General features: G+C 43.1%; 1 protein-coding gene across 1 annotated transcript in view; it reads left to right on the top strand.

Annotated features, from left to right (window-relative positions):
- Nucleotides 1–21,741, top strand: part of LOC105683956 (A-kinase anchor protein 200-like) — a 44,026-nt gene that overhangs the window by 6,174 nt on the left and 16,111 nt on the right. Inside the window, exons 2-4 of the mRNA XM_025746595.2 lie at nt 1,143–1,481; nt 10,320–10,472; nt 10,605–10,718. Coding sequence (XP_025602380.2) covers nt 1,224–1,481; nt 10,320–10,472; nt 10,605–10,718 — 525 coding nt within the window. The 5' untranslated portion in view covers nt 1,143–1,223. The remainder of the gene's footprint in view (nt 1–1,142; nt 1,482–10,319; nt 10,473–10,604; nt 10,719–21,741) is intronic.

Raw genomic sequence — 21,741 nt, 5'->3', positions numbered from 1 at the left:
TTTTTTTTTATCGATGCACTATAATTAATTACACGTAATTACCGGAGTCAATCGAGGGTATATTTGTTGCCGTTCTCGCGGTTGGTTGTGATAATAATTATAAGGGTGTGCAGTGCATTACGTTTTTTCTTTTCTTTTCCGCAACCCCAACTCAGGTTTCTAATTTTGTGGCGACGGTGCGCGGGTATAATGAGAAATTTTCATCGGACAGCGTGTTTCAATTAATATGCCATCCACCGCTCGTTTATTTCCGTTATTGAAATTCTGATCTCATTTTCGAAGTTAATCGAATCGCGGCGTACATACGCTTTTAGTATATAATATTAGCCTGCACGCGTCAAACGGCGACGTGATTTGATTTTTTTAAATATATTTACACCGTGCAGTACACTCGTATTAGCACGTCGAAGAATTCTAATTGACATTCATGAAATGCAAGCTGTAATAGAGACCATCGCTTCTGAAGCAGTAGGTCGCCTGCAACTGTGCACGAATTCAACAGTTTGCGAAATTTTTAATCATAAAAATTGATTACTGAAGAAATCGCAAACCAAAAAAATGGATTCTCGGGCGAAAACCTCATTGAACCCAGGGTGGTCTATTTTTAATAGGTATTCCTATTCTTGTTCAAAAAATGGGCCACCCTGTATACGAAGAACATGTATAATTCATGAACGATCCGATGATATTTTTTGTATACATAATTTCTATACGAGATCGAACTCCACCATCGCGTGCATATTTCATATCTTGAGAGGAAGAGAATCGAAGGACTCGTGTCAATTGTCGGGGTGGTACGGAGATTATTTCATACGTCATCTCGTATCAATTGCTACACACCTCGGGAATTTACTCTGTAAAATTTTTCCTCGTGTATCTGGTCGAATATCTGTGTGACACACAGGGGCTTTGCGGGCGGAAGCGTAATATCCTGTTGGGCGCAGGGATCTCATTAAATTTTTCTTTTTCATTTTTTCAATTTTATCTCAATATTCTCCTAATCACGGAAGTGTGAGCCACACTCGCGGTTTATCATGACACTTGTTGGTGATTCCGTTTTGCGAAAACGTGTCTTTCTTTTTTTTCTTTTACAAACATGAAAATTTACGCTAAAGGTTTCCGTTTCTACGTTTCTGTTACAGCCGAGCTTCCGGAAAATAAGCGGCAGCGACGCAACGAATAAAAATTAAAAAAGCTCGAGAAGACAGACACATAAGAAGAAAATGGGTGCGCGACAAAGCAAAAGGTCCGTGGATATCACGACGACACCTAAAAAGGACGGTCCTCCGGCCGAAGGAGGAGTCGCAGGAGACGCGGGAGCGCCCGGTGATGGAAAACTCGAAAGAATCGAGGAGAGCGATGGCAAACCGACGACCAACGGTACCGCACCTCACGCCGAAGTCGCGGTAATCGACGAAAAAGACAAGGACAAGGAACAGGAAAAGGAAAAAGATAAGGACAAAGACGAGGATACCGAAAAGGTCAGTTTCTGAAGTTTTTCCTTTTTTTTTTTTTTCTCTCTCACACACTCCGGTTAGTTTTCGAAATCAAATTACACGTCGTTTCTGATTTTTTTCATCTATTTTTTTTTTGCTTCAATAACTATTTCGCGGCGGCAAGTCTCTCGTTTCTCGTTCTCTTCTCTTTTTTTTTTTTTCAAGTTGATTTTGAAGAGGGTTTAACGTACAGCGACCTGAATTCGGATCGCCAACTTCCTCACGGAGTGCGGCAGACCGGATGAAAACCCGTTGCTCTTAAACAATCGCCGAAGGATAATCGTCCGTCTGTACGATCGTTCTTCGAATTATATTAGCGATGGGGTAAAAAACGAAACTAGAAAAAACATAAAAAAAAAACAAAAAAAACAAATTTATATCCAAAGCGACGTAAAAAGTTATATAAATTTCACCGTGTAATTCTAATTCCGTGATATATACCATGTAAAAAAGGTCAAAAGTCAGAGATCGGTATCGCTTCTTACAGCCCGTTGCCGCTGTACACGTCCGCGTTTGAACGAATGAGAATGAGAATAAGAAATAAAAGTACGCCACCGCTGTGCAGTGACTATATCAAAAGTTATCCGATTGATCAACTTTGGATAAAGCGTCTCTTATACCGATTATATTTATACACTCGGGACAGTCTCACACGGGGTCCTCCATGTACCGGGTGAAATTTTTAGAAAATTATCGAAGTGCAGATACAACCCTCATCGCGACTGACGGTCGGACCGCTCCGCGAGACACGAAATGTCTTTTTCTTATCGATTCTTCATTCGTCTGTCCGCACCGCGGGACTGATTAATTATTCGACACCCCGTACGTAGGACGTGTTCGCGTAGGTCGATTGCTTCGTCGGGGCACCGGCACCGCGGCGGCTGCATTATAACCTGACCTAGACAAAGCAGTGCCTCGCCGTTCGACGCTTCGTTCGTCGTACAACTTAAGATAGAGAGGAGAGAGACAGCCAGCAGCCAAAAAAACCACCACAACGGCATAGCGTTCGTATCTGCTGCTGCCGGTGCTGCTGCTGACGCTCTTCCGATCTCTCGTCTGTACCCCCACACGCAGACGTACACGTTGTACGAACGTCGTCGTTTTGTCGGTGTACGTGGAACATTCCCGGTGCGATATAGATATACGACCCCGATTATAATATTATCATGCCTAGGCAACTGGTGCGCTAGACTTTCGAATGAATCACGGTCGGATCTACCGCTATATTATCGAATCTCGACCGTTTCGATGTTATATTTTCACGGTGCCGCGTGCTCTTCCGACGCTCGTGTACCGCGTTAAATGGATCGCGAGCGCAATTGAAGAGGATCGGTAAAATGTATACCGTGCGCGTGTTTGCGCGCGGTATTTTCGGTATTTTCAGGGGCCGTGAATTCATCGTAATCTGGTATCAGAAAGAGCTCGGTTTCTTTCCAACGCTGATATTTGTACGTCTTATCGTCGAAGCCAAAACAAACCGCAGGAGTTATATTTATGCGATCTTATCTCACGTAAGAGTAATAACGTTGAGTCGACGGCTTTTCACACGTTGCGATGTTGTAATATATTATTTATAATTGCAGTTTTTCGTTCAACTGGCGTCGAAATTCTAAGATTCCTTATTCTTTGTTCCTTTCACCCTTTCGTTCCTGTTTCCCTCATTTCATATTATCACTAATTTTGCTACCGTACGCGAATTATTTATACGAAAGAAAACGTCAATATCATCGATGAATTTCAACGAAATGAACGCAGTCGCCGTATTCTTTATTAGGTCGTTACAAGCCACCGTTTTAGTAGGCGAAATCCAGGCGGGTTAGATCACGGTCTTGGTTACATATATCTGCTGCACCTGCAGCGGTAGCGGGAGCACCGGGTTCCGCTACAGCGTCTCTGGGACTCGGCCTTTTTTTTTTTTTATTCATATACACGCGTACAGGTATACCTCGTCTCGTAACTCGTTTTCGCGCCTTTCCCGTTCCACTTTTATAACTTGTACCGCTGGGCTCGCCGCGCGTTTTACCTTTGTCTTTGGCATTCGCCAGCTCTTCGGCAGAACGAACGAATGAACAACGTTTGCCACCTATAGGTGGATCGTACTCGTAAGCCGCGTGCAGAGTTTCTGTTTCGCCTCAGACTTTCGTGTCCGATCTCATCAAATCTCAACCTCGCGCTGCCATCGCTGCAGGTGCAACACCGCTTGTGATATTCGTATGCATGGATATCGCGACCCTGGTGCATAAGAAATGTACATTTTGTAAACATGATGCACGCGTTGTACTCGTCCTTTCCGATGCTGCATCGCGGAGTATCACGTGCATTATTATACATATATACATTCGCAGGTATAACACGTACACCTATCTCACCTCGTCAAAATGAACACCTGCCGCGAATTTACTCTCGAACGATCTCCTTTTTCTTTCTTTCTTTTATCCCTTTATTATATCATTCCTTACGAACGCCATGGTTATCCACTCGAGATTCTTTCTCTCTCTCTGTAATCAATAGTTGAAATTATCGATTGAGAAAATCTAGTATCAAGCAGCTGAAGCATCGATTAAACTTTTACTATTTACTTTATAGTTCCTCCAATTTCAACGCGTCAAAGCTGCAGTTATAGTAACAGCAGCTCGTTAAAACATATAATATAGAGCGGATAAAGAAAACTTTGAAAATTTCGCTGGACTTTTTAACGCGCGGTGCAGCAATCTGCGAAACTATTCGTCGTCATAGTTTATATCCATTTTATTTTGATTTTTTTTCTCATGAACCGTCGGAGCCGACGATCGAAAAATGTGGGTTACGCTTTTCTAGCTCTCAGATCGACAACTGAAACGTTCGCGTTGACAATTAGAAAACCGGTGACATATATATAAAGTTATACGTGTTGTTTGCGGAATTTCAGAAATTCGAGACAACTAAACCACCGACACTGTTCTCGCCTCTTTTCTAAAGTCGTCGTACATTCAATTGCGATGAGTCATCAGACTCGTTGTACCACAATGATATTGAATGTTATTGAGGTCTGGGTTACGGGCTCCTCGAAACGCGGAATTGTAAATTGAATAGTTGTCGTTAAAATTCTCGCGACTGTCACCTTTTCATCGCGACAAACGGGCGGTGTGATAACTCCGTCGTTTCAACGGATTCGATCGATTCGGTCGGCAGATTCCGGAAATTTCTCAAAACCCGTCGAACAAAGACTGCAAAGTATGACGACGCAACGCTCTGCATCGCGCTAGTACGGCACCTGAATCGTCGTACCTACTATTCGGCTAATTAGGCTAATGAAACTTGTCTCTCGGCCGATATCGCACGAAAAAATTCTACCACGGAAATTTATATACGTGGAGATCCTTTTCGATCTGATTCCGAGCAGGCATTCCGGTTTTCGGGTACGCTCGCACGCACCTGTCCGACGCGGTCCTCCTCGTGTAATTAAAAGAAAAAGAATTCGAGGTGAAAAAGAGGACTGAAAAAAATTCGGCCGAAGGATACCTCTGTCGAGACTACTGCGGCATCGGCCTGATTATTGTGAGATCGTGAGAAATTCACGGACGCTCTACGGTTGTGCGCATGAGGCTCGATTCGTGATATTCTCCCCCTCTGTATATGAATTTTCTGTACGTGTGATGCATTTCCATCCGACCAAAAATGCATCATACCGCGTAGCGTCGTCGGCTCGGCGGTTAGTCAGGAATTCATATTGAAACTAAAACCGGGAGAACTTGAAGAAGAAAAAGAAGAGGAGAACAAAATTAAAAATAATGAATAAACCCTGAATTTCGTCGGTGCGTGCAGGTAATTACAGTGTAGGCATGTAAAATATGCCTCGCATACCTGCGTGTAAACGTCCACGCGTTTTACCCGAAGATTTAGTTTCATTATCCGTTTGTTTCTCGCCCATTGTTACGTGATACGTACGTACATTTCATCTACGCGTACGAAGACGAACGAGCAATTTTTTTTTTTTTTTTCAACTTTTTCTTCGTCTCCTCGCAAAGCCTGTTTCAAATTTTTTTTTTTTCGATATTATACGATCTGCACCGTATTTATTTCAACTGTTTGATTGACTCGCGTTATTTTTACATCCATTTCTACATTTTTTACGTCTTTCTTTTAACTTGAAATTCTTTTTTTTTTTCTCTCGCTTGATCTGGTTATAGGTATGTGTTTTAAACGTTTGAAATCTTCGTCTCGTGGGACGTTAGGATCGCGACCTTGGGATGAGCGAAAAAGAGTTAGCCTGGGATTTGCAAAAATCACGTACGCGCACAGACTCGATAAAAGCGATAAGAATGTCGAGGCGTGGAATTTGAGAGAATGGTAATAATTATCTGCGTCGTTCGGTAACGCCGCGAAGCCGATGCGATGACAAATTGTAATACGCGTAAAAAACATCAGGCGTCGTGTCGCACCGGCATGAGAGAATCGGTTTTATCTCCGAAGGCAGCAAACTTATACCATGTTATCGTAATCCAGGTACCCCCCCCCCCCCCATCCCTCCTCCTCTCAACGTCCACATCTCCGCTGTATAAATTTCTCGTATATTGTCTACCCTCTCTCGTGTTGTAATAACTAAAAATGTAACATTATATATCAAATTTGCATACAGCGTGAAATATTATGCGTGCATGATGTAAATATACCTCCGAACGTCATTCCGGAGATACGCACGCATACCTATATGTGTGTTTTTTTTTTTTTCATCGCATCAAGGTTCAACAAATATTTGTATGTGAATTATAACGAGACGTATATAGCGTATCTACCCCGTATATCTTCCCTGGGGATTTTCGTTGTAATGCAACAAACAACGCGCGACGTGCACAATGCAACTATATGTACAATTACGACAAATATGTTTCTATTCTCCATGTTTTTTTCATTCATATTTCAAAACTGCGCTCGATAACTGTTGGACGCATCTCTGTCGAGGAAAATTAATTGTGCGGAAAAATCGCAGCTCGGATTTTTCTACTCCCCACGGCGGAACATCGCACCCGGACTTTAGGGGGGAAAAAAAACCTCTGCATTCGGCAATTTCGGCGCTAGACGGTATAATTTACACATTCCCTGACGCACGTCCCATATATACATATGGTTTTTTTTTTTTTTTTTTTTTATGTCGGCCGGACATGATGCGGCACGCGATCTGAAAATCACCTTATGCAGAAACTCGGGCGAAGAACAAAGAACGAAATTATATTTATAGAATTGCAAATGTACGACGTTTTCCACTATAGTTCGTTACAGGAATAAATTGATATACACTCTACGTGGCGTATATATATAATTTCTGCGTCAGAGCGACGTTTTCGCGGTTTCGTATATTAATTTTTCCTCAGAGAGTTCCAGAAATAGAGAAAAACCGGAGGGAAAATAAAGGGAATCAATTACCCTATTTACAGTTTTTTTTTCAAAGTCTCAACAGCGCGGTTCAAAGTTAACCGATCCCCGATCTCTGTAACGTCAAGTTACGTTATATACTCGGAAAGGATATATGAATGAACGATCGACGAACTTTGCCACGTTTTCAGCAGGCGCGGCGGTCTTCGTTCTAAAATAAGATGCTCAGCATCATCACCAACTGGTGTTGTGTATACGCTGCAGTCGCCGTCGGTGCAGTCTGCAAGGTCGCATGGCCAAGGTTACCTAGCATGCATTATTGTCCGCGCCGATTTGCATTATACTTCCACAGTTAATATCGATTATTTTTCGACCGCAAACCCGGAAATTTTCTCTGGAATGAAACGACGAGATAACACCGGATACCATTTCGGAAAACTTCGGTGTACTTTTTTCAAGTAGCTTCTAGAGATAAATTCATAAAAACCAAAAACGAGGAAGAAAAATTAGACGGCGGTCGTTCCGACTCTTTTCTACTTTAACTTTCGTTATTGCTTTTCTAAGAAACGAGGAAATAACGGATCTATGCCGTATAATATAAAAGTAAACGCTAAGTGCCTCTCGGTTGCCGGTACCTCGAGTAACTCCGCTGCGGATCTATTGTATATAGATATATATATAGCGCAGCGCGTACGGGGAGATTTCAATGCCCGTAATATACGGTGATGGAGAGCGGAGATTTTGCGCCTACATCCGGTATATTTATGAGTTTAAACTGATACCACATAACGTGGAACGCGTTGCAGCACTATGCGAAGAGAAGAGATGGGTCGCGTTGTGTAGTTTCAATTCAACGGTAATCATAACGCCCCGGATTACGACTAATATGTTTCGCTCGATCGACGTCAGGGTATATATATAGTGGGTCCGGATCATGCGATATTATGCGAGTTGTAATATCGCGACGAATCTTGCTTCCGTACGTTTGCGACGAGTCAAATCAAACGTCGTATCATTTATTAAGAGGATTCGCTCGACCGCCATTCTGCATCGTTGTACTTCTCTTTCGGTACTTCTTCACTCGTCGCCGTATCGTATCGAGTTTCCTGCGGACGTAGATCGCGTGTAAATCGTTTCACTACCTACCTACCGGTCCATCCGACTCTACTCGAGGGACTTAAGAAGTCGTTTTCAACGTACGTCGCAGTTTTCTTCTGCTTCTCGCTTTTTTTTTTTTTTTTTTTTATTTTTTTTTTCTACTCTCTTCTTCTCTCCTCCGTAGTAGCGCGGTAACTTACGTTATAGAGTTATAAAGTCGTATACCGACGTGCGAGTAACTCGATATCCCGTATAAAATAAGAAAAAAAATAAATAAATAAATAGATTAAAAAAAACTGAAGTTTCAAATCTCCGCAATGCTCCTCGTATCCGCAGCCGCCAGAACCTGTCCTCGTGATGACCACGTGTCCGCTACGCATAGTCGTATGAAATTATTCGACGTTTGTTCGGACGAAAGACATTCGCTATTATTGAAAAAATTCAATAATTTTCAGCTGAGTTTTGCATCTGAAAAATATTTTTCGGATCGTCGATATTTGCGTCGCAGCGCCACGCCCTGTGTATATATGCAAAAATGAAATACTCGACGTGAGGAACGAGAGACATTTTATCGTTTTTTTTTTTGTATCATCCCCCCATGTATTAGGTATGCAATATCCATCGAAACGGATAATAAGAGTGGGGAAGGAATTTTTTTTAGTCAGAAAATGCGGGGTGAATAGATTTAGTTCGTTGACTCTCGTTAACCCGAAGTATATTCCTTTTATTCGCGTTTCACGATCTGGTCTAAACCCGGGCATGAGATATATGCGAGGCACTTTTGTCACGAATACATGTCCGGGGAACACTTTCGCATCCATTCGATCGTTCGATACGTTCCATCATTTCGACGTGGGGCGTGCGAAGCCCTTTCGAGGGTCATCAGCATCCGAACAAAGGCAGGGAGTGGCCCGAGGGCTGTACAAAATTTGGTTCATTAAACGGTGTTTCTGTAACGACGTTCAATTCGGAATTATTAATATAAGTTACACCGAAGCGTCGAGGAGATTTATATACCCAAAAAGTATTCGAGATTATTATACCGCGCATTAACTTAATTGTGCACGAAAAGAAAAAACTTTTCCTTTTTTTTTTGATTTGTTCTTACCTTGTAGATATGATGAATTGTTTCAACCATTAACTGCAGAGTCGGTTGTTTTATAATTATTTGAAAAATATTTTCATGCTAATGGTATTTTTGCGAACAAAAATTTTAGTCCATCAATAATTAATTTGTATTATTCGCGCTTTTTGGCCAACGATCTGGATTAATTTATCGTTGATTGACGAAAAAAATTCGTATTACGTCATCTGCATTAATTTTGGTGTGAAGAATGACTGTGTTTTCTATTTTTTTTCTCTCTAAATTCAACGTATCGTCTTATGAATTTTTTTATATTAAAAACTTTGGAGCGATGTTATTACAGAATTATTATAACAGCGTGAATTTTCTTAACTGCACAAGTTAGTTTGCTCCTTTTGGTTAATCGTTCTTTTGATCTTCCAGCGCGTTTAGTGTACCTTAATTAAGGAAGAAATGTGGTGCAGCGCTCTCGGTGTCTGCAGCAGGCGGCTGGGCGTATTACGGCGATATAGAAACAAAGCTTAATTTCATTTTAATTAATTGTCTCCGCGTTCCGGAGATCTTCTGAATAACACGCGAGTTGCTTGAGAAATGGCGGATTAAAGCGAGGAAAAATTTTTTTTTTAAGTTTAAACAGAAAAAGATGAAGAAAAACAAACAAAAATTGAAACAGAAATTTTTATTTCGTGACGTAAAAAAAACACGAGCCGTTCGTCAAGTGGGTAGCAACGAGCGGTACGGAGACAACGGTAAAAAAAAAAATAAAATAAAAAAGATAACGAATTTATTTATAACTGTGATACGACGTAGACTTATATAATAAAATAGAAACAAAAAAAAGTAAGTGAAATAAGAGAAACACACCGGGGAACAAAAGCGCAAAAGAGAGAAAAAAAAAGATTTGAAATAAAGTTTAATAAAAAGGGAATATAAAACTTCAGCGGGAGCTGTATATATATAATGCACGGTCATGATGGGTTCTTATTTCTTCAAAACGTTTCAGCTGCTACGAGTCGTATCACAGTCATTTGAAATGTAAAGAGAGCTTCACGTATGAATGTTGTTTCATATCGCAATACGTATCGCGTTCAACTCTGTCTCAAGCTGCACCGGAGTAGCTGTCGCGAATAATGACGAACGAAAAACCACCGACAAAACCACACGAAATTGATTCGACAACAAAAATTCTGTGGAATCTCGTGCTTGTCGATTCGAAAAAAAAAAAATAAAATATTAATGGAATGAGTTGAATTAAATTTTTCTTTTTTCTTTCAAACCAATTGTTTTAGGAGGACGTTAAAGTCGAGGATACCAGACCAGAGTCAAACACAGAGGCGCCGGCAGAAGCTGAAGAGGTCACGACACCCACTGACGGTGTCACACCGACCAGTCCGGACTCCGCCACTTCCCCCGAGAGCAAAGACGCCAAGAAGAAGGACAAGGTCGGTATAATACTACGTCTGACGCGTCGACCGAACACGCATTCTCTTGTGTAACTTTGGAGAAATGCGCAGTAAATCATGGATTTTTATGATACCTTATCATGTTTGAAAAAGTTTTCTAATTTTTCACAGAAAAAGAAATGGTCCTTCAGGTCGCTGAGCTTCGGTAAAAGGGACAGAAGCAAGACGGCACGCGAAGATGCTCCTAAGAACGGTGATGTCACCAAAGAAGAACCACTCGCCGAGGTGAGTGATCGTTGCTTTTTTCTTCCGCACCTCGTCTCTTTCTTTCTCTAAATTTTCATCACCCGCATTCGTTTCCGTTAAAATTGAAGCGTCGAATTTTCGGTTCGACCGCTTCACGCGTATTCGCATTACACCCACACGTATGTTGAATTATTTTTTTCACGCATATTATTACTTGTATGTATATTGGAATTTTTGGAATTACGAGAGTAGTGAAAATGAATAGGAAAAAAACCGACGCCGTTGGTGTTATTACCGTTGCCGTTTTCAGATGAAAAAAACAGGGTGAGTATAAAAAAAAAAAAAATGAAAAAAAAATAAAATGTAACGGAGGTTCGTGACGCGGTACATTTTACCCGTGTGAGGCCATTAATTGGCCGTTACACCACTCTCGTAATATAGCAGCTTTGATTTCCAATATTTCCATTACCCGAGCGGCGCTACTGTGCCGTCTATACCAAAAGCGCTAAATAAAAGGGTGCAAAGTGAAATCCCGGGAATCACGGAGCAAGGGGGGGAAAAAGTTCGCCGATAATTCCGTGACAGGCCGACATGAAAGAATGAAAATAGAGGAGAAGAGAACAATTGTAGTTGGAAACAAATATACGTACTATCGTACAGTGGCAGAATGTTGACATGAGAATGAAAAAATTTTCGTATAATGTTTTGTACCGGAGCGTCCGGTAAAGTGTCGTCGCGTATCGAATTAATTCTGGCTTTGTTATCAGACACGCTGAAAGGAAGAAAAACGATCGTAACAAACGTCCAATGTATCATCCGAATCCAAAGTAAACTTTGTTGATCTAATTTTGTGAAAGTGACGGCTCGAAGCCATCCCTGAAATTCCCAGGCAGTTACTTTTTTTTTTCTCTCCTTTTCTTTCCCATACTACATCTTCTCCTTTATACTCTCTCCCTGTTTGTTTTTCTACGCATTTTAGCCTCCCGTGGTACGGCGTCTTGGTGTTGGTGGGAGAATCGGTGGTCGGTATATTATACGTGTTTCGATAGTGTTGGTTTCGTTAGGATACGAGATCGCATCAGGCATTTCCTACAGCATCCTACACTCGATTTTGGCGCACTGGCTGCGCCCGCCCGCTAATTAGGAATTAACCACTCACTACATACTTCGCTCGGGATGGGTCGTTGGGACCCCACATCTACCTTCAGATTCTACTCACATTATTATGGATACGCTCGGTGTATAGTTAGCTGTATAAACGAATAAAAAAATCGAGGGCTTTTTTGCCGAGTAGATTCTATACGCCCGGGGTAAGTGCGACGTATCCCTGACTGACGAAGAGGACTTGGGTCCATTTTAGGGACCGGTATAATGTAACCTACGCGAGGGAGTGACTCAGGAAAAATAGGAGTGGCTCATAGCCAGGGATAACTACTCTTTGTTATACCGACATTTGTTTTATCGTTGAACAACGGAATAATGTATACCACTTTATACCCTTTTCCTGCTTTCCGTCAACCTCTCTATAATGTATATATGGTTGTTTTATTTTTTTTTTCATCGTTAGGCACTCGTTCGGAATTTTTTAGTACACGATTTTTCCACTTTTGGGGGGGTTGGCTTGTTTTATGCATTACACCGATATCATCGATGTCGTCGTCGTTTCTGATCTACCTGACTGTTCTGTATTTCTAACCACCGTAAAAAAAAAAAAAAAAAAAAAAAAATGCCAGCGAGATAAAAGCTGGTGAATTATCAAACGATTGCTTGCTGCTTATCTCGTTCGCCGCTACTAGTGTATAAAGTTTGCAAGAATCCGGTAGATTAAACCACCTGTACAAGTTCATTTATTTGACAACTAACATCGGACACTCGACGAGGGATGTCTTCTTCGGTACGATAAAAGTTTGAGAATCGATAAGAAGTTGAATAGAATTACTTATACTAAAACGGAGTACAGATATAAATGTGAGACACGAGGGGTACGTGTTTTGTTACTGGATGAGATCTGATCAGATGAGACGATAAGTTGAGACGAGATTGGGGGCTTGTTTTGTTACTAGGCATTGAGTGAATCGTTACATTGATGCGATAAACGAGCTCTCCAAATCTCGACGTTCTACACCACGCTTACTTTTATTCGGTTTGGCAGTAGCCGCGATCGTATAACACTACAGTACTAACTTCTAGAAGTGACTCTCAAGCTCTCTTATTTCTCACTTGAATGTTTTCCTCGATAGCCCTTCGCGATATAATCGCCGTCGTCCGTCCTGACAAATAATTCTCGACGTGATAAATCAGTGTTTAATAAATTTATGGTACGTGTAAAATTTAATATAGCAATTTCTACGCTCTTGTAGAACGTGAATGTTCGCAATTAATTTTACCTCGAACTAACATTTTAGACACCGAAGGTTATATTAGAATTTGATGAGCATATAGCTGCTGCAGTAGCTGCACGGTTCAACGGTCCAAACTTCCCGGATGTTCTCCCACAAAACCCGTGAAAAGGCATCAATTTTATCGTCTCACGGGCGTTGAGGTAAAAGGTGTACAAGTTTGAAATAAAACTTACGATAAAATGAAAAGAAAACTTACACGCGTTTACGTCAAAATTTCATGCTCGTGCACCTCTAAAAAAAATAATAATAATATCAATAATAACAATGAAGATAAAACAGCGACAACAATAACGAAAATAATGATGATGACTGTGAAATTAGTAAGAGAACTACTCATATTATAATCTTCACTTGTGTAGACCTTTTCACGTTTATAATATACTCACCTGCACTTGTCCCGCGAATCACGCGACTTGCTGTAATTACAACGAAACAAACAACGTTATATAAAATCGCTTATACTGCTTAAACTATGTTCTTTCTCTACCTCTTTTTCCCTCTTCTTTGCTCGGAATTTCTCTCTCGGTGAGTAGTGTTAACAAAGAGTTTTTTGTACGCTGGACAATTCGGTTTACTACTTTTTTACAGCCTACCGTCCTCCTGTACGATGCAATGATATGGTACGTGTGACGTACCAACATAATTGCGTAGTTCGGTGACTCTTGAGTAAATCACTGCTAGTTTTTAACGGTAGTTTGTCATCGCAAACAGACTGAACACGAAGTGGCTAATAATAATATTATATTTAGTGAGGAAAAATGAGCGTCTACCGCTATTCCATGGGGCACAGGTGAACCCTAACATCGTGCAAACTTACGACCATGGGAAGTCAAGGAGTGATTAACTAACGAGAAAGCTCGTAGTACACCGTGTACTAAATGGTCCAGGTTTGACCGTGATTCACCTCAAAAGCTGCAACTTGTAAGTTACTGCAAAAAATACCGCTGGAAGCCTTTGTGCCGTTCTCTTGGCAAAGGTTTTATGAAATTATTACTCGACGAAAACTGCAGGATCGATTATCGTGATCAGACCACTCGGTTGTATTTTTTTGCGTTTTCTTTTTTCTATTTTGTTTCCGTTTAGTTGAGGATTAGATTTCGTGGGTATACGGAATGACCGGTTTGGCTTGGATTGGTATTTCTTGCCGAGATGCTACGACGGGACTCTCGGACACGACGGAGGACTCGCTCTTAGCCTTGTTTCTGGTTCACGATGACGTAACGAGGCGCAGGCCAAGGAGTCGGACGCGACCCTACGCAACCGATCACTTATTACCGGCCTAACCGGTATTTCTTCTTCTTCTTCTTCGTCCTATTCATCCCCAGAAAAAGAATAATGGCAAATTTCAGCTCCGGGAATTGGAGAGCACTTTTTACAAAAATCACTTTTTAAATATACGATCCTTCAGAGATCATTACAACTACCAATTGCCAGAGCGGTGATGATTGCGGTTACAGAGCTAATAACTATCGCACAAATTTTTTCATCGTCATCCCAGAAGCATAAAATAGAAAAATCAAAACGCGAAAGAGAAAAAAATTCGTCTATGGTTGTCGCGTATTCATTCCTCCCTCGGTCGTCGTCTCGTTTATTGTCCCATTTCAAACGATGAAATATTGATCGGTCAATCTCGCCTCCTCTTTTCCGTCCTCTCTCTCGCGAAATATCCCGCTGCACCAGATCGCAAGCCAATGCATCGCGCCCGTTGCAGCGTTCCTCGCCGTAGCTCAGGGCTCGGAGAAAATTTTGTTGAAAAAAAAAAAGAACAAAAAAAAAAAACCAGAAGACCCGGAGCGGCGCGACGAACGTTGCTTCGTTTCCTTTTTCGACATTGAATCGGGCTGCTGCGACGTGTGGCGAACCCCGTTCACGTGGGACGATCACCAAACCGATGTAGCATACAAGTCGGAGTGTAACGGGGAGAATCGAGGATAGCGCAGTAGTCTATGTCGGGGCTCCGTCCTCCGGTGAGTCACGGGTCACCGCGTCCTCATCCTTCTTTTCCCCCGAGCCCCCGCCCCCCCGACCCGACCTCCTCTTCTCTATATCCTTTTCACGACCACTACGGGGGGAAACAGATGGTGCAGGTGTGTCCGTAGCCACGTGTCAATTTGTCAAAGTCGACGGAAATGCAACCGCGACATGCTATGCTCCTATAGTCGTAGGGGTATAACGTATAGTGTAAAGTCTACCGGTAATGGGAGAGCCTCGATTCATAATCAATAATACTCATCTTCAATTTTCGAGGGTGATTATAAGGGTCGTTATATAGATTGAACTCAATAAACTACTCAACAAAATTAGCGAAACACTCCCAACGTGTGCCAGCTATCTCCGGTTGCCGTAACCGATTAAATTAATATTTCATGCCGAGCCCGAGTCTCCTTGGGCCTTAAGGACACTTGAGGGGCATTCGGTACCGAGTCGATCGAGCCTTCCGGAAACGACCGAATGTGTGCGGCGTGAATTCCGTTGATCCTGTCGAACACTTGATACCTATTTAAGAAATAATCAGACTCCCCGAGTCCGCAGACTGTAGATAGCGACGTCGGGAAAACAAAAAGAGACGAGCAAAAAAAAATCCCTGGGAACAACAGGCTGGCTGGACGTTAGCCAGGAAGGGGTTGGGCGGTGTCGTAGTCGCGTTCGTTCGTTCGAGTCGACGAATGAGGGGCAATTCCGTGAACCCAACGGACGGACGACGACTCCTCCGGACGGACTCTGATATCGACACCCGAGGCATCGGCTTGATGCTTACAACTAGATTAAACGAATTATCTCGTTCGTTCCTCTCCCCTTCGCGTAACCCCGGTTTTATCCCGCTCCCAAGCGGCAGTTATCCACGCCTCAAAGTGTCGCCTGATAACGCCCTTACGATTCGTCGACGAATCTCTGCACCTAATGCACCGGCGCACCCCACGATGGACATTCATTATTCTCCCGGCTACGCGCCTTTCGTCGAGGCATTAGGAGGATTGTATTTTATCGCATTGTAGACGATACAATTTAATTTCGTCGCAGCGATTCGATAGACGAATGCCACTGGAAATCTGATCAGAATTACAGAATTTCAAATCACTGATTCAACGTTGAATGAGCAATAAGACGTTCATTAATTGAAAAAGTTGTACCCACGCTACTCGTGATTCATCGCTCAAAACGCTAATTTATCACTCGATACGATCTTCGAAAATCGAATGAACACGGTGCACCGCATCGCTATCGAATATAATTGGTATCGAGATAGTTCGGATATGAGTAACGAACGGAGGGGCGCAATGCAGGTATTTATAATGGTTAATTGAGTCGGAAATAAGTTTTACTTATTTCTGCAGTTGTAGTAATTGGCGTCGATTTTATCGGAAGTTGGTTCGACGACCGGTGATATCGGTGGGGGCCAGTACATTGCTTTCATTCGTTTTTCGTCGTTCTCAGTTTCTAGTTTTCTATTTTTTTTTTTCTTTTTTTTTTTTTTTACCTCTACTAACGGCGCTGGGTGAGCACGCGGTGCTAAAAACGTTGGGACGGAAGTACCGTGGAATCGATCGCCTAGTAGCCGGGAAATTCTTCCGGAAATTGCGGACCGGGATATCGGGATATCTCCTCGCTTCGGCTGGATATTTCCGGCAGAAGGGGGAAAGGATGTCATTTCCCCAGGTATATCTAGCGAAACTATCGTCACGGGATTTCTCATTCGCGTCTTGCTCTAGCCGGCATTCATAATTTTAGAAATAATTTTTCTCTCTTGAAATTTTTTACCTCAAACTACACCGTTGCGAATGTGGATTTGGGTTGAAGATCGGGAGCTTAATTGCTGCTCGTGTATAACGAAAAATGCGGCTCTGGAAAAAAAAAAGAACTTCTCTTACTACTTGAATCGCGCAGTTTTACCAACGAAAAATGCAGACCGCATGCAGCTTCTGACTTGGATTTTCATACCTCAATGTTTCATTTTTTGCCAATTTTCTAGTTTTTCATTTCTATATCCTTACTCACCTTCGCCACGCGAAGACTAAAAGCCAACTGATGAAAATTTCGATAGATGTAGGCGGATACATGCCGAGTCGGCAAAGATAAATTCAATGTTCATTTACGAGCGTGGCTAAAACGTTTCGCTTGTTTGTTTTTATTTCTACCATATCTCTCACTTTGTTACTCGTGATTCTTTTTGCTTCACTCCTTTTTTTTTTTTTTTTTTTTTTTTCTCTCTTTTTTCTGTTTTTCGCTACTTCCGCACCGTTGAACGGGGGACTTTTACATCCCCGGAAACTCGCGTTATGGTGTAAACGTAAACTCTGAAACTCGCGATCGCGGCTTTTGTCCTATTTTTATTTTTATCCTTTTGCGATCACTTGTTACATCAGTTTCACGTGCTTTGTAATACCTGAATCGAAATTGCGATAATTCCCCCCGAAGTAAAGCTGCCGGAAAAAAAACACGCTTTCGGCTGAAAAAACATTTTTTTTTTTTTTTTTTAGCAGGGGTTAACGTCCGACTATATTTTCATATTTTCCTCGTTCCTCTTTTCGTTTAGCTGTACATCCCCACGAAACTTTTGCGCTGCCTAAACTTTTCTTGCACGTTTGTTATCTCGAAATTTTTCGTTAACACAATAGCCCATTTACCTCCGGCTCCACCTCCGACGCTCTTTCCCATTCAATTAAGCTCGGAAAATTGTTTCTCTCTTCCTCTCCACCGTCTACATCCGCCTTGCAAAGCTCAATCTGAAGCCATTCTCAACAGACAACCTGCGGCACTATACCCGTGGGCTTATAATTTCCCCCTGCGGTAGTTTTCCACGCCGATAGAAACTACGAACCCTTGTGTTTCAGGGGGTTAAAGGACGAATTATTTCTCGTTGAAACTAACGTCGCGTATAGGGGTAGGTTTTGGGCTGTGGCTCGTGGTCGCTGGGCTGAACCCGGTGGTATACTCGTTGTGCATGTCTCCAGTTTGCGAAATTGAGCTAAAACACGAGGCGCACCGATGATGTGGCTGCTGTTGCTGCTGGATTTGGGCGTCGTCCAGTATCGAGCGCCGAGACGCCGGGACGCACCAGCTGTACCCATGGCAACCGACGAACTCGCGCGGGGTTTTCGCACGATCCTCAACGCTAACGAAGGACTCGAACATCGCAAAAACCCGATCAAGCACCGAGCCTCTGCCATTTAGGATAAAAGCCGGTCGTTCTCTCTCTCCTGCCACTGCTGTTTTTTGACCTATCGCGTAATTATCGAATACCACCTCAAGCCCTAATGAAGCCTAGACAGAATTGAACGAGGAAAAAAATTAGGGAGGGGGTAAAAAAAAATTCAGTCGCGCCACATCTCGTCATTTTCCCGATCGTTCACCGTAGAAAATAATCAAAAATTCTGATCGTTTCTTATTTCTCAAACATTTTATCAATGTACATAAAAAGAATTCACCGTAGTAGCTTTTTTTTTTTGTAAACTTTTCCTTCGTCTCCCGGGCATTATTTTTTTTCTATCCATACACACTCGGACGTGGGGTCCGTTCGTGGCCTCTTGAAAATTACGTATGCATAAATTATCCGCGGTACAACCATTGTGTATAACGGGTCCAATTGCGAGTTGTAACTAAAGGGAGTTCCCGAAATTACAGCGATTTGTTGGAAGAATGTGAAATGAGCGGGTGCGGAGAGGGTGGTAGCTCGCGGATGGCCGGACAGCGCGAAAGGGCGGCGGAAGGGACGTCGTGCTCGCAGGACACTCTCCTCCACTTTGCGAAACGACGTTTTATAATTATCGCCGGGTCACCCCCGAAGCTCTTGAGATCCAACCGCTCGTGCCGGGTCTCGCTTGCGCGCATGGGGGGGGGGGGGGGGGGGGGGGGAATGAAGAATGCGGAGGAAGTTGTGTCCCCGTCCGACGGAGTCCGAGCCCAGATTTGAGGGAGAAAAAAAAAATACTTGCGGCGAAAAGTAGCGGCGACCTGCGCGGATTGAACCAATCCCTCAAAATTCTGTTTCCCCGTTCTCCACGGGGTTATCGCGAAGTTACAAAATTTTCCGTTACACTCGTATCGTACCCACCTACGACGAAATTCGGAGATCTGGGAAACTTGATCCGTGACCCAGACCTCCGCGTGTAACGAGATGACAGAATATAACCCAGCCACCCGCCCGCGCCCGTCCTTTAGTTTACTTTAATTACGATTAAAGCACCAGACGCCACAGGAAGTACGCGTCCCCAGGCGCAGGGGTAATGAGATATGCCAGAGGCGGTTGCCGGCTGACGCGCGATATCCACATCCATTCCTTGATTCCCGCAACGGCTTTGTATACGACGAATTACTGTAGAATACCTTATTCCCTTATAGTTTTGTCACATTCACCCGCTCGTGCGCCACTCGATAATAACTTCGCACACCCTCCCCCCCACCAAAGTCCGTGCAGAAGAGAAACCCCTTCAGACCTCATCCCATTCCCCCCCCCCCCCCCCCCCCCCCCCCCCCCCCCCCCCCCCCCCCCCCCCCCCACTTTCGATTCATTCTTTTCACGGAGTTTTTTTTGCGCCGCGAATAATTGCTCATCTTCGGATACGAGTTCAATTTCGCGTAGAATTTATACGAGTATATTTTTAGTTAGAACGGGAAATTTCTGCTCGTTCAATTTTTCTTAGCTCATTGCTCGCGGTGTTCGAATGGACGGGGAGATCAAGTACGCGATTGAACTTCGCTGAATGTAAAACTTGAAGGTAGAAGAGGTAATATTCAATATTGCTCGAACTCGTTAAACTCGTGTTTCTTTTCTAGAGTTAGTCAAACTACTCTTCGATCATCTGCCGACTACAAGTATGGTAATAAAAATTTTCTCCGCGTTATATTTGCGATTGAACGTGGCTTAAATTTTCCGCTTTCATCGTTCGCGTATCGTAAAGCTTGCGTAAAATTTTCAGCCCTTTTTTTCTCTCTCTCTCTCTCTCTTTTATGAAACCGTCTTTTTTCTTGCCTCGAAACGTGCGCTCTATGTATCCAAAGATGAATATTCCGACAAATATTTACCGAAATAATCTTCAAAGAAGTCCTTAAGGACTCTTCCAGAGGGATGATCCCGTCCTACCGTACACTCCTACGGTACACTCGGTAGTGTACGGTCCGTGTGTGTCGGCGTTCTCGAAACTCTTGTAAAATAAAAATGAAAAATAAAGTAAAAAGTGGATGGAAAAAAAAAAAGAAGAAGGTGGAGACGCGCGTCGTAACTCATCGTGCGTCGAATGCACCCACATCGCGTACGCGGTGTGTGTATGATGCAAGGAGAAGAGGGTGGCTTCGGAATAAAAGGAGACGAAACGAGCGTCTCTTTTGATTAATCGATGTCACTTCATCTGTGTAGTCAATATTCTGTTTACATCTCTTCCGAGCACTCGTGGTTACGTTTTGTACCGATCCCATTATTCCGACCTTCTTCCTCACGCCCTTCCTACCTCCCTACCTCCCTCGAGTCTTTGGGCTTTCGAAAACAGCCAGGGAAAGTTTGTGTTCGATCGGATGTCGAGTCGACGAAAGCTTCGCCCCCGCGATTCGATCGGCTTCGAATATACCTACGTTCATTTTTTTTTTTTTTCTTTCCTCATTTTTTTTTCCGTCCCAAGTGTGCACCGCGCGTAGAGGGCCACTTTCCATCAGTCGATTCATCAATTTCCCCGTGTACTTTTATACGCTTATTTACGCCTCCCGGTCTCTCACACGTGTGCGCGAGATTTTACGCTACGTTATACTTCGTGTGGTCGGAAAGAACTCGGGGCCCCCCCCCTTTTTTTTTTTTATTTCGTTCGTCGTGGAATTTGCGATATTAGGAATAACATCGCGTGGAAAATTTATTCATTGTGCCGGACTTCCGGAAGCAAAGTGGACGGGCGTTATCTATTTCTGATGACTCGTCGAGGGTTGGTTGAGACGTCGTGAACGTCCGTGAAACGAGACGCTCGAACAATATGGTATAAGATTGATGCAAGAACGAAGATACGCATAACCCGTACGTTGCACGCGTATACGGCGGTCTTCCGCGATCTTCTTACGTTGCTCTGATGATATGTGGCAAGTGTCTGGAAGCGGACGTGCGTGACTATGCGTACAGGTTCGCTCGGACGAAAGGATGATGGCAGTCGTCGAGGGGTTCGTTGTCTGACGAGCCTCGCGTTTTTACCAAGACTCCTTCCGTGGCATCGCGGCGCTCGTCTTGTACTATATGATACAATTACCGTCTACTGCCGCCACCTTCGCTGTAACCTTCCCTGAGAACAATAATTCAAAAACTTGACGCCGTTCGCCAGACCCGGCGGAACCCTTGCGAGCTAAGGACCCGCGCTATAGGTATCGTCGTCCTCCTCCTCCTCCGCGAAAAGGGGAGATAGACCTCTGAGAGGGATTTCCTCGAGTTAGACACGAAATCCACCCTGTACGTCAAGCCTATAAATATACGAGGTACAGACAAGATATGTGCAATTTTATCCTGGAAATTTGTCCAGCTTATATTATATATATACCCTTTTTGCTCGTTTTTTTCTCCATTTCTCAAACTACCCTTGGGCATGCCATCGCTTTTGATAGAGTATGACGACCGTACGCACCGGATGTGGAACTGGAGGCAGAAAAAAAAAAAAAATAAAAAAAAAAATGATGTCGAAACGAGTAGATTT

This window comes from Athalia rosae, chromosome 2, assembly GCF_917208135.1.
Source record: "Athalia rosae chromosome 2, iyAthRosa1.1, whole genome shotgun sequence".
Classification (NCBI taxonomy): Eukaryota; Metazoa; Arthropoda; class Insecta; order Hymenoptera; family Athaliidae; genus Athalia; species Athalia rosae.
This window is presented reverse-complemented; position numbering and strand designations above follow the sequence as displayed.